Here is a 13,415-nt window from a genome sequence, read left to right on the forward strand (position 1 = left end):
CACCGCGGAACTGGAGAAGAGGTGGCCTGGACCGCCACGGAACTGGAGCCCAGGAGGGTGGTGCGCGGCGGAACTAGAGCAGAGGAGCAGAGCCGGCGCAGCGGAACAGCGGCTGCGCGACGGAGGAAGCACGCGAGACGAGATGCAGTAGGGACGGCAGCTTCGAGTAGTTGAGACGGCGGAGGTGATATGGCAGTGAGGCTAGGGCTGGGAGAACTGGTGAAGGGGATCTAGGGGTTGGGAGGAGAGGCTTCTGTGCTTCCCCTGACTGCGACGGACGGCGGCGGTGACTCACTCCTTGCGGCTTTCGACGATCGGCGGTGAGGCTAGGGTTTCCGTTTTGGTTTCGGGAGAAAGAAGGAGATGGGAGAAGAACTGGAGAGTGGAGACTGGAAACTGACTAGGGCTTCCTTCGATTTTTACGCGTTTTCCCCTTTTTTTTTTTTTTTTTTAATCCAAAACGACGTCGTTTAGCATTTCAGCCTTCAAACCAAAAACCGTTAAAAAATCGGACGGTTTTTCCGGTTCACCGGTTAACCGCCGGTTCGACCAGTTTTTTCACCAGTTTTTTACCAGGCGGTTTTTGATGTTACCCGGACCGGCTAGATGATCGGTTTCCGGTTATTCCGGTTGAACCGGCCGGTCCGGTTCGGTTTTTAGAACCATGTTCATGAGCATAGGGGAAAAAAAAAAGAACGACCAAAAAGTCAAAACCACGTGGTTTCACTTTGACATTATTCCATGCAACTTCATGACTTGTGTATATAAAGCGAGAGGCTCAGCCCTTGATTCTCCACAAAAGCAAATACACAATTCGTTCAAAAACCATTACCATTACCATACCTTGATAAGCTTAGCTTTACACCAAACATGTCTGTGGCGACGGCTACCACCACCACACACAACAACGAGCAGCCGATTTCGGCCTCAAAAGTGGCCATCATAGGCGCCGGAGTGAGCGGCCTAGCCGCAGCCAAAGAGCTTTCCCACCACAAGCCTGTAATCTTTGAGGCCTCCGACGCAATCGGCGGTGTCTGGAGGCATTGCTCCTACGCCTCCACCAAGCTTCAATCGCAGCGCCGCGATTACGAGTTCTCCGATTTCCCTTGGCCTTCCAACAGGGACAACTCCGATTTCCCTTCCCACTTTGAGATCTTGGATTACTTGGAGTCTTATGCTGAGCAGTTTTGTGTGCTCAACAACATAAGGTTCAATTCCAAGGTCGTTGAAATTCGGTTCGTTGGAGAACAACTACTGAATGGTCATCATGACCATGGAACACCACTTCTTCCTGGTTATCCCGTTTGGCAACTTGCTGTGCACACCAATTCATCAAACACCATTCAGGTCTTCAATTAATTATTACTCTTATTATTATTCTAATTCATTACACTCACTGAACAAGCTAAGGATAACTTTAAACTATACTAGGACTCGAACGAACGCTACAGATAGTTTTATTTGTTAGAAAAGATTTAATTAAATTCTAACACTTTAACTAAATTCAGATCCTAACAAATATTAATTCTAATGTTAGCTTAGCTTATTTAATCACAAACTTTTTTTTGGGGGGAGGGGGGATTAACTAGTTAATTAATTAGGGTTTCACAAATAAAAGTAGATTTTACACGCACATATATACATGATTTTAAAATTTTGATAACACTAAAAATTTAGCTAAAATTAATATAACAGTTTTTTTGTTATTTGGCAATATTTTAAGTATTGTCAAAATTTTACATCTAAATACGATAATATATATATATAGCTAAAAATTAAATTAAAATGATAAAAGGTAATTCTATAATTTCTTGAGTATCTTGATCTTCCCTAACAGTTCCTTTACCTGAATCACTATGAATGCTTGTTGGCTATATGAAGTGAGTATCACTACTCAGTCTTAGATCACTTGCATTATGGGTATAGTAACCAGAATTAATAGAGTGTATACTAACCAGAATTAGTTAATACAATTAGTTATCAACACTAAATGTCTAATACATTAATAGAGTGTATACTAACCAGAATTATTGACAAATATAAATAAAAATTGTTGCTCCTTGCACTTTTCTCAAAGAAAAAAAAAAGAAATAGTTAATAAACTAAGAATATTCGTATCACATGTGTTCTCTAAATATTTGAGTGTCAGACTAGTACTAAGTACTAACAGATATCAGACACAAAGATACGTATGTAGTTTAATTAATTGATAATTTTTTTTGTTGTCTTAACTTATTTTTTTGGTGTCTAATTAATTGATAATTTGATATAAATGTTTCATAGAATAAAATGATACTAAAGAATCTTAATTAAGGGGCCTGGCCATCCCTTGTCATTTATATTCTTCCGTTGCAGGTGTAATATATATACCATTTCAGACCCAAAAATGGTTACAATGGAAAAAAATAATGGAATTGGCAAGTTTTCTTTTTCACAAGTTAAAGGAGGTATCAGACTCTAGGTAAGAGAGACGAGGCAAGAGAACAATTAGTCAATTACGATAGAGAATTAATTAATGTCATGCATGTAGCATGGTAGTGACGTTAGAAAAAAAATTGGATGGTGTCTAGTGTTAAATTTAATCTTTTATTGTTCTCTCTTTTATATTTATTTTTTGTCTCACTTATAGAATTAAAAGTGAGAGATCACACTTTATTTCCTCAAATGTTAAAAAAACTGAAAAGGATCCATTTTCGTAACATTACTATACTATATATTCATTAAAGCTTTGGATCACTAACTGTTATATTCATTAATTAATTATATTTTAATAACTAATTAACTACTTTCTAATAACTAATTAACATCTCTAAGTAGCAAGCTAATTAAACTACCCATCTAACAGTTCTTTATCTCTATCACAGATAATTGTTTGTTGAAAATATTAATTATTACTACTTTTGTTCAAATTATAATTTTAGGAAAAGAGAAGATACTTTTATCATTTTCTTAAGTTATGTAGACAAATAAATCTAAACAATTAATTATTTCAGACCAAATATAAGAAGATAATTATATCTGTGGAGTGTGGACCCTGCTAATTTAATAAGCATATCTAGTACTAGTTAAAGTGACTTAAAGATAGAAAAGTTATTAATTACAGTTTGTTAGCTTAACTAGGTAATAAATACATAATTTAGAAAGTATGGTTGCACGAGGGAATTTATCTTCTCTTAATCAAATGTTAGAGACTTTGATTATCCCATTAAACATGAAAAAAAAAACTTAACCAACTTAAATTGCTCTAATTATTAGTTTATTAGTCCGTTTAAACATATCGTGAACCCTCCTTATACATACAACCACCTATTAGTTAGCGATAAACCTTTAAACGAAGCTGCAATTCAAAATGAATTAGTCTTTAATCGGTTTGGTCGATAAATATCATAGAAAAAAAATAAAAAATTAAAAAAATCTCCTTTAATTTTCTCATCTTCAATATCTATTAAAGTGTTAAACCCTAGTTATGTTATGATGATTTACCTAGCTACATGATTAATTTCAGTGGTACTCCTTCGAGTTTGTGGTGATTTGCATTGGAAAATATGGGGATGTACCCTATATTCCAGTATTTGATGCAAATAAAGGACCTGAAGTGTTCAAAGGTAAGGTATTGCACACCATTGATTACTGTAAACTTGATCACGACTCTGCTAATCAAATTCTCAAGGGAAAGAAGGTTACGGTCGTCGGTTTCAAAAAGTCAGCCATTGATTTAGCCATGGAATGTGCCGAGGCAAACCAAGGTACCACTTTTTAAGTAATATATTTTTGTTAAGTAACATTTTTGAATAAAAAATGTTGTTTAATAATAATAATAAAATATTATTTTAATTTAAACAACATTTTTTGAAATATCATAGTAACCGTAGTTAATATAATATAGTTATATATATTAGAATGACTTATTTTTTTCTTATTTTAGGGATCGTGTGGTTCTAAAAATATTTTTATATTTTTGAGGGTTTTACACTAAAAGTTTTAAAAAAATACTGTTACATTTTTTAGGGTTTTACACTAAAATTTTTAAAATAAAAAAAATTCTTGAATCAAACGTCTTAGGATTTTGCTAATAATTAAGTAATAACTAGTGTTCTAGGTCACTAGGTGCATTATTGGTTAAAGTTACCGTGTGACGGAAATTTTAAATTTTATACTTATTTAAAGTATTAAAATTTTGACTTTTTTTTTTTCTAGTTTGATCACAATTTCTCTTTTCATTCAAGAGAAATTTTTTTAACAATTTTATTATAAAGTTCAGTTTGACACACTAAGGATATAACCGTATCCAATCAAATTCACTTCTTTAAAAAAAAAATATATATATATATAACCAAATTTATCCAATTAGTTTTTTAACATATATATATATATATATATATAAAGAAATATTAAAAAGCCATAAGAATTTATTATTTTTTACCATAAGTTAGTTATCAATATTTAAAAGTATAAGATAAAGTATGCTATTGGATTATTAAACTAAAAAAATTGATTTGATGACTAAATGATGACAAAAAATAATAAATTTTGATATTTCTAATATTTTTTATAGAAATATATTTTAAATTAGTCCTAAAAAATTATATTCGAACACTTTAGTTATTAATAAATTTTAATTATCAAATTAGTCTATAAATTTTTATTTTATTAGATAAATCAGTCCTCACATCAAATTATTGGATTTGAATCCTCTAAAGTTTGAATTCCACTTTAGAGAGTAAAGTGTGATCTCTTACCATTGATTTTATAGGTGGGACCAAGAATAAATATGAAAGAGAAATTGTTTAAAGGTAGAAGATCACACTTTACTCTCTAAAGTCAAATTCAAACTTTAGAGGATCTAAATCCAAAATTATTTGTCTATATAAAAAGACTAATCTAAAAGTCTTATAAAATTTTAAGAGTTATCGTGTCTTTTATTAAATAATATTATAAAATAATTTTTTTATCAACATTTGATATCAAAATTGATATGTCTAATAAAATAAAAATTAAAAATTGATTCGTAATTAAAATTTAATTTATTAAGGATTAAATTATCAGATTAAAACTGTTTTTGGAACTTATTTAAAATATTACTCTTTTATATATATATATATATATATATATGTATATATAGTTTGGATTAAATATCTATGTAATGCAAAACTCTTTCACATAAATATTTTATTTATATATTGTTACATTAATAAATTAAAAATGATTATTTTTATATTAATTGTTAGTTTGAGTGGTCATCCAACATTAAATAAAAATTTTATTGATGATAGTTTAAGTTAAACTCATTTATTTAGATTTAATTTCTAGACAATGTTCGTGTAAAGATGATAGGGGGCGAAAAATTGTGACATTCTGACATTTTACAGGCTCATCAATCAGACAAATTACCATTATATTGCCAGGAAAATGTTAGTTATTAAGAACCTAATTGATCCCACAATTATTATGAAGTAAATAAATATGGTATTGTCTAGCTTCTATATTTGAGTAAGGTTAGGGAGTCAATGTTTTTTAATTAATATTAATTAATTTTTTAACAATTATTTTATTTATTTTAAATTTTAAATTTTAAACTCTAAATCATAAATTTTATTTTTTTTTAAAGAAAAATGAAAGTTTTAAAAATTAAAAAAGAAATTAGCTAATGTTAATTTATTAAATGTTAATTCTTTATAATTTTTATTCTCCATTTAAATGCCTACATTTAATTGTTTAAATTTTTAGAATAAATAATCCATGATATATGTCTGAGCTTGTATTTTTGGAATATTAGGGAAACATATATAAGTTCTAAATTCTAGCATCCGTTGGGATTTTCTTCAGTTTGTGGCGGCTACGGGAGACTGTTAAACTTAAAACCCTTTATTTGTCTTTCTTTAAAATTCTCTTCCAAAAAAGCACACGTTGACAAAAATCAAAGCAGTTAAAAGTCAATGGTAAAAGTTATGCATGTTTACTTACTAATATCAGTTGTAGTTTCCGACTGCTGATGATGTCGATTTAGTTGTCTTGTACAGTATCAACAATGAACATTGGCAACCATAATCATAGTCGTGGGGCACCATAATACATTTTCTTTTTATAAAAGTACTTTGCATTTGGTAATGCTTTGGTCCAAAGTGTGGGATTGAACACATTTTTTTAGTGGACTGCGAATGAACAATTAGAATTTTTCTTAATAAATATATTAGATTAAATAGACGTAATTAATGACTCATTTCAAGGAAAAATATAAATATTATTTCATGTACTTCTTGTTCGAACAATACGTATATATTTTTAAAGAAAAATATAGAAAACTAATTTGTAGTTAGTTAATATTAGTTAATTTTAAAAATTTTCACTTTTTGAAGCATTTAGGATTTATCGTTTATAATTAGAATTAAAGTTAAAAGTTTATAATTTAAAATCTAAAATTTAAAATAAATAAAATAATTTAAAAAAAAATTAGTCTAAACAAACTGACTTTTTAGCATTATACATTATGAATTTAAATTCTCTAAATTTTAAATTTTTATTTTGTAAAGTGTGATCTCTTATTTTTGAATGGTTTTTTTTTATATTTTTTTTGTCTTACCTATAAAATAAATGATGAAAGATCACACTTTACCTTTTAAAATAAAATTCAAAATTTAGAGCATTCAAATCCATCCATTATAGAGTGAGTTATCGTGGAAGTTTTAGGTTTAGATGATCTACGATAGACTACAATTTCTTTTTATACTTTTATACTGGATGAAAACGAAAAAAAAAAAAATTAATGATGATAGTAACAAATAATGTTGTTATGTAAGTAGGGCCCGTAATCTATTGAAAGATCAAATGGAGTTCCATTAAATAAGGGTTTCAAGAGAAAAATAATTAAGGCTCACTTATAATATTCCTAAAATTATTGTATGTGCAACTATTGTTGTCAAATGATATCGTAACGATAGATTATGATTTTATGTCGTAAACTCGTAATCATATTCCATAGTATTAGCAGCTAATATTTCGTTTTTTAAATGCTTGCATTAACTCTAAAACCATCAAAGGTAAGGCTAAAAAGAGTGGAAAGAGAACAAAAACTACATGACATCAAAGAAAATTTTGAATTTTCCGAACTGAAGATTTTATTTTAGCTAGAGGGTAAAGTAAAGTGATTTTATCATTAGATCAATTAAGCTTTTTTAATATAAAAAAAAAAGAATTAATCTCATTATTGATCCAAGGGTGATATCTTATTATCTTATCCCTGATATTCTAAAATAAAATTCTCATATTAGAGGATCGTTACTTGCAAGGGAACTTGTAAAATTACAAATAAACCTATCTTAGTGCTCTTTCATATATGCCTTTAATTTCAACATGGAGGAGTGCTACATAGCTAACAAATTACTAAAATGCTTAAATCAACTATCATTTATTTGTGTATAAATGTATATATTGGTTAATTTATTTTTAACATGTATTTTATATTTTAAAATATATTTTATACTAGTGGTGATTTTAGTAACTGATTTTGATATACTCTTAATATGGTTAAACAAAATATAACTAGAATTTATGTCAAAAATCATGGTACTGATTGCATGATAAGAAGTGGCGTGAGATGCTTTCTTTTTTTTTAATATCAAAAGACTAAAGCATTCTTTCCTCGTTTATTTTGACAACTAATTCTGGCAAAGATTCTACTTATCAAGTACTTAACAGTTTTGCTGTTATAAAGGACCTGAAGGTCAACCATGCACTATGGTAGTGAGAACATTGCATTGGCCAGTTCCCCATTACTGGATTTGGGGATTGCCATTTTTCTTGTTCTATTCAACAAGAGCTTCTCAGTTTCTCCACCAAAGGCCAAACCAGTCTTTACTCAGATCCCTTCTCTGCCTCTTGCTATCTCCAATGGTATTTTACCTTTTCTTAAATAATATAACCTCGAGTTGATGTTCTTGTTGCCATTGCCAAAATTATATATGACGTTAATAGTTTTCTTTATGTTACTTCTTCTATTCTCTATTATTTGTCTTTGTCAATTCCCGGTATTATTAGATTGTATAATTCAGTACAATCCAATAATATATAAAAAATGACAGTGACAGATAAAAGAGATTAAAAGAAGTAAATAAAAATGACATTTTGGTAGAGGCGTGGAATTTCAAAGTTCATCGAGTCCTACATTCTATGGAAACTTCCTTTAGAGAAATATGGGCTAAAACCCGAACATCCTTTTGAGGAAGATTATGCCTCATGTCAAATGGCTATTATGCCGGAAAATTTCTTCTCTGAGGTTGAAAAGGGGAAAATTGTCTTTAAAAAATCATCAAAGAAGTGGTGGTTCTGGAGTGGAGGAATTGAATTTGAGGATAATACTAAAGTTGAGGCTGATGTAGTGGTTATGGCAACTGGTTATGATGGCAAGAAAAAGCTCAAAAGCATTTTGCCAGAAACTTTTAGAAGCTTATTGGAGTACCCTTCCGGTCTTATGCCCTTGTACAGGTAAGGAAACACTTTTATTTATGGAAGATGGTTTCTTCTACATCATTATTTTAGACTAGTCATATTCACTTTTTCTTTTAGACTATCTCCATTTTCTTTTAACTATCACTATCATTATTCAGTCTATCTTTAGATCAATTTATTTATGTACAAATACAATGACCAAAGGATTCACACAAATAAAAATGACAGCTATATCTAAGTTTCAGTTAAGTCCCCATATAGTTATAACCCAAAAGTGACAAGGTTTAAATTGATTTTAATATCTCAAAACATAGTTGAGGAGTGAGGACCATTATCTGATTTATTCATTCTGTTTGTGGCAGGGGAACTATCCATCCATTGGTTCCAAACATGGCATTTATGGGTTATGTTGAGAGCATTTCAAATCTCCACACTTCGGAGATGCGCTCCATATGGCTTTCTGGACTCCTAGATGAAAAATTTAAGCTTCCAAGTGTTGAGAAGATGCTCTCAGAAACACTCAAGGAGATTGAAGTAATGAAAAGGTCAACAAGATTCTACAAAAGGCACTGCATTTCAACTTACAGCATCAACCATGATGATGAATTATGCAAGGATATAGGTTGGGGTTCTTGGAGGAAGAAGAACTGGATATCTGAGGCATTCAGTGCTTATACCAGCGAAGACTATGCCAAAAAGGATTGAGGACATTATTATAATCTTCCTATTTAAGATTGCATTAACAGTATTATGATCATATGAAAAAATAACTGCAAGTTTTCTGGCATTCCTGGGATTGAATATAGAGGTATCATGTTGCATGCAGCTTTCGGAATAAATAGCCAAGGGTTGTTCCAGCCTCCAGAAAAGTAGCTATTATAGGTTTATGTCAACGTTATTTCAGATCATGTATCATAAAGGTTGTTGAACCTTGTCATTTCCAATAACAAATTCTAGCATATATCATATATCTATTAACAGAAATTAAACAAGGATAAAATGGCCATGAAAATAAAAGGCACAAATATAATATGCCCAAGGTTATTTCCTTTCAACTAACATATCATATTCATACATTTTAATTTTAAAATTATTAAAAATGCAAATTAATAGGTACAACCGAGTCAACTTAAGCTAAAATTACAACAATATTGAAGAAAATACAGAGACATCAATCTATGTGCTGCTGCATTGAAATGCATGATTTTGATCCGGAAACATTGTATCTCTATAAGGCTTTAGAATCAGCTGCAACTATCATAGTTGTACAATAAACAGCAGTTACCAATATTTTACACACTTCATGGGGAATGGGATAATGAAAAACCTGAAACCTCAAAGAGTTTGAAGTAGTTTCAAAGTCTCATCAATATGCTTTTCTGGTTGGAACTGGTTGTTGTAAATGAGCTGAACCACACCATTTTTGTCAATAACATAAGTCTGTCTACCGGGCAATGTTCCAAACAAATCATTGGGGATTCCCCAGTCTTTCCTCACCTTGTTGCCTTCATCACTCAACAAAGTAAATGGAAGCCTGTGTTTCTTAGCAAACGCCTACATTCAACACATTACATTCAATGTAAAACAACATTAAACACAACCAATTGCCATAAAAGTTTACTTTCAGTTTCTTACCTTGTGAGAAGAAGGGTCATCACTACTGATCCCAACAACCTCGGCCCCTGCTTTCTTGAACTTCTCATATGAATCCCGAAAAGCACAAGCCTGCAAAAATTGAAACAATAAAAATATAAAATAAAATAAAATAAAAATTTGCATATCAAGACAACAATGGATATATGATGATGTTTCTATTTGACAAAAATGCGATATAATTTTAAATTGATACTGGTAATTAATACTTAATATGTATATCAAAATTCTTCATTTCCCCAATAAACACATTTATGCACCCCTTTTCATTACTACTAGCTTTTCGTTGCCACTAGCTTTTCTATCTCAAGTCCATCATTTTAAAGTAAAATCATTTGTATGAATCTACCAGAAAGTTTAAGCTTTTGGAAGAGATGGTTCATGACATGACATCAAAACTTCTATGACCAAGAGCTTTAGAGTTAAAATTCTTGTTCTCCCTATTGTTCTAAATAATAGTAGAAGGAAAACGTTAGATGGGTCTTTCCGTGGTCCATGCTTTAAGTCCAAAAGAGGCTTTTATATCAAACAGTGTGTTAGATATAAAATTATTTGTGTGCCTCTATCTAATGGTTTAATTTATAGGGGAAGATGGTTTCATGACAGACCACTAACTACTTGTAGATTGTGTTAAACTGCTAATGCAAAAACATTTAAACCAACCAAATGTTATCTCGCAGCAACTCTATCAATAAGAACAACCAGGCCTTTAAAACACCAGCATATGTTAGCATCTGAAATCAACCATGAATATTGAAAGTTCCATTGCCTTCAGATCATATGCACCACTCATACAAAATATACACAATCTAATGGTTTGATATCACTGCTTTTGGATATTTAGATATCAGCGATTTAATGGTAAAGAAAGAACAAATGGGTTCTTTAAAAATTTTGTGATGGAACTATAGGTCCCTAAATGGGGCAAAAAATACCAAGTCCTTGAGGAAAAAATAATTCAAACAAGTCCCTAAAGGATTAAAATGCTAGACTTGTACCTTGAAGATTTGCAACTTATATGTGTTATGAAGACATAGACACAAAGACAAACATGTACACAGACACAAATGTGCATGAATACATCTAATAGGTTGTTAAGACACTAATAAAGAGATATAAACACATTTGTCATTAAAAACCAATTTTACCTCCAATAAGGAGGAAGTTGCTGGTGATTAAGGTGATGAAGGTAAGAAGTGAAGTTTCAAAAAATTTGAAGATACAAAAAATGAAATAAAAAACTCTGCTTATGTCTAATATCTGTTTCCTAACTTTCTGACTAGATAACAAATACATGTATTTTGTGTACCGTTGGGTGTCAACATGTCCTTCTAAAATTAGTGTTTTACTAAACAAATAGTACACGTGTCACAGTATCCATATATCTTATGGACACGGATAGCAATCAAACAAACCAAACTCAAGACCTATAAATCCATCCGAAATTTTGCCAATGACTTATTTGGTATGTTTTTCCCCTTATAGGAGAATAAGTCCGCCACAAAATGTTTCAAAGACCTACTTGTCTCATTACTCTAAAGTCTAAAATAAATTATGATAACAATTATTTCCTATCGTTAGCTTGGATTGACATCATACACAGAAATAATACTTTGGGAGAAAATCCTAAACCCTAGAACCTTAACACACCATATCAATCCCTCGTTAGATGAATATGTGGGGTTGATTTGACAATTAAAATTTCTGGAACTAAATTTTTAGGGTATTACTTGAAAAGCTATACTAATTGTCTAATTGAAGGGCCAACCGTATGTTAAGACAATCTCATGTGTTTACCTCTTTGGTGCATGAAGGGGACTCATCAGCAGGATAGAAATAAACAACCACCGGCTTTCCTTTGAATTTGTCAAGGCTTACACTATTCCCATCTTGATCTTTCAGCGTGAATGATGGTGCCTTTGAACCTTTATTCACCTGTCAGGGTAGAAAAACCACTAACTAGTAACCAATATTGAAATTGAGGAACAGAATCACTAATTTGCAACTCTGCACACTATCATTGATACTATTTTCAACTAATTGTTGAAGCTACTCTATTAATCGGGTTGCATTATTATGCATCTTGAACTAGGTTTGGATAGATGCATGTACCTTCGCGAAAATGGAACCTTTAACCGAATAGCAATAATTAGCAGAACGCAGTGATGAAGAGGAAGAGTGAGATAATTTTAGACCACAGAATTGAGAACTCGATGGAGCATACCGAAGGATTGAGGGGGTTCGATCATACGGGGACTTGGTGGTTGCAGTGTGGAGCAAGGTGGGAGGAGAGTGGATTAGGACAGTGAGTGAAGCCATCGTCGGATTTCAGAAACGTTGGTAGTTGCAGTATGGAACACATTTTTCAAGATGCCTTTTTGTACTTGCAATTTTTAGTTACAAAAGTTGGGTAAATGCTCAAATTAGGCAAGAATTTAGGTTGATCAAGTGATTCCTTTATTTGTCTATTTAAAAAAGTATTAGAAATTTAAATTTTGTCTTTTTAGTTAAGAAATACTGTGAAAAATAAAAAAAAAATTAAATTAATCTTAAAAGATGATGCCATTCGTAAATATTTTTAATCAAATCTAATTTTAAAAAATTTTGAAATTAGTCATATTAGTCTTTTTATCTAAATCATGGGATAAATATATAGCGTATAAGAATAATAAAATTTTTTTGGAGGGATACAAAAATGATATTCTTTTCTCTTCTATTTATAAAATGCATTCTTTCATTCTCCTACTTCATTGAGGCCACAGAACATACACAACAGAGTCTGGAATAATATTTGGGAGTTGAAATTACCACATAAAATTAAGATTTTTCTATGGAAAAGTCTTCATAAAAAGCTTCCGGTGTTGCAACAAGTCCACAGCCGGTTCGCATCCACTCTTGCCACTTGTCCAAGATGCATGTTGAAGACTGAATCAATTTCTCATACTTTGTTCCAATGCCCCCTGTCTTCAATAATATGGAGCCTAAGCTTAATAACCCCTTACCTATGGATGAGAGAAGAAGAGACATTTTTCAATTGGTGGCAACGAGTCTTATCCTGGGTAGTGGCTCAATTCGACGGTAGACAAAAGACCCTCCTCATAGCGGCGCTGTGTTAGAACACTTGGAAAGCGAGGAATCGGTGTGTTTTTGAGAAGGTAATAAGCCCGGCACCAGAGATAGTGAAAGAAGCCAGCAATTTAGTGCGTGAACTCGTGAGCCATACCTGATAGATGCTGCTAATTTTCTTTACTCTTACTTTACTCTTCTTTAAACTCTTAGTCTTTCAGTCACAGTTGGTGATAAACGGGAATACCCAA

The 13,415-nt window shown here is 31.4% G+C and overlaps 2 protein-coding genes across 2 annotated transcripts; one reads left to right on the forward strand and one right to left on the reverse strand.

Annotated features, from left to right (window-relative positions):
- The first annotated feature begins 814 nt into the window (after positions 1–814).
- On the forward strand, positions 815–9,243 carry LOC107634495 (putative flavin-containing monooxygenase 1). Its single transcript, XM_016337965.3, has 5 exons — positions 815–1,347; positions 3,506–3,746; positions 7,712–7,890; positions 8,129–8,481; positions 8,808–9,243. Exons 1-5 carry the CDS (start codon positions 871–873, stop codon positions 9,148–9,150), a joined length of 1,593 nt encoding a protein of 530 aa, XP_016193451.1. The 5' UTR covers positions 815–870; the 3' UTR covers positions 9,151–9,243.
- A 208-nt stretch (positions 9,244–9,451) lies between these two features.
- LOC107630597 (peroxiredoxin Q, chloroplastic) lies at positions 9,452–12,481 on the reverse strand. The gene is made up of 4 exons (XM_016333793.3): positions 12,211–12,481; positions 11,896–12,033; positions 10,081–10,170; positions 9,452–9,999 (listed from the first exon to the last, which is right to left on the reverse strand). Exons 1-4 carry the CDS (start codon positions 12,415–12,417, stop codon positions 9,781–9,783), a joined length of 654 nt encoding a protein of 217 aa, XP_016189279.1. The 5' UTR covers positions 12,418–12,481; the 3' UTR covers positions 9,452–9,780.
- Positions 12,482–13,415: the final 934 nt, after the last annotated feature.

The sequence above is a fragment of the Arachis ipaensis genome, chromosome B3, assembly GCF_059453495.1.
Source record: "Arachis ipaensis isolate K30076 ecotype BB chromosome B3, ASM5945349v1, whole genome shotgun sequence".
Lineage (NCBI taxonomy): Eukaryota > Viridiplantae > Streptophyta > Magnoliopsida > Fabales > Fabaceae > Arachis > Arachis ipaensis.

Excerpts from the sequence above, each read along its gene's own strand:
- LOC107630597 (XM_016333793.3), bottom strand. The coding sequence starts at position 12,417 with ATGGCTTCACTCACTGTCCTAATCCACTCTCCTCCCACCTTGCTCCAC. Across the intron at positions 12,034-12,210 it reads AAGGTTCCATTTTCGCGAAG|GTGAATAAAGGTTCAAAGGC; the intron begins GTACATGCATCT and ends CTACCCTGACAG. Across the intron at positions 10,000-10,080 it reads ATGACCCTTCTTCTCACAAG|GCGTTTGCTAAGAAACACAG; the intron begins GTAAGAAACTGA and ends TGTTGAATGTAG.
- LOC107634495 (XM_016337965.3), top strand. The coding sequence starts at position 871 with ATGTCTGTGGCGACGGCTACCACCACCACACACAACAACGAGCAGCCG. Across the intron at positions 3,747-7,711 it reads ATGTGCCGAGGCAAACCAAG|GACCTGAAGGTCAACCATGC; the intron begins GTACCACTTTTT and ends GCTGTTATAAAG. Across the intron at positions 8,482-8,807 it reads GGTCTTATGCCCTTGTACAG|GGGAACTATCCATCCATTGG; the intron begins GTAAGGAAACAC and ends TGTTTGTGGCAG.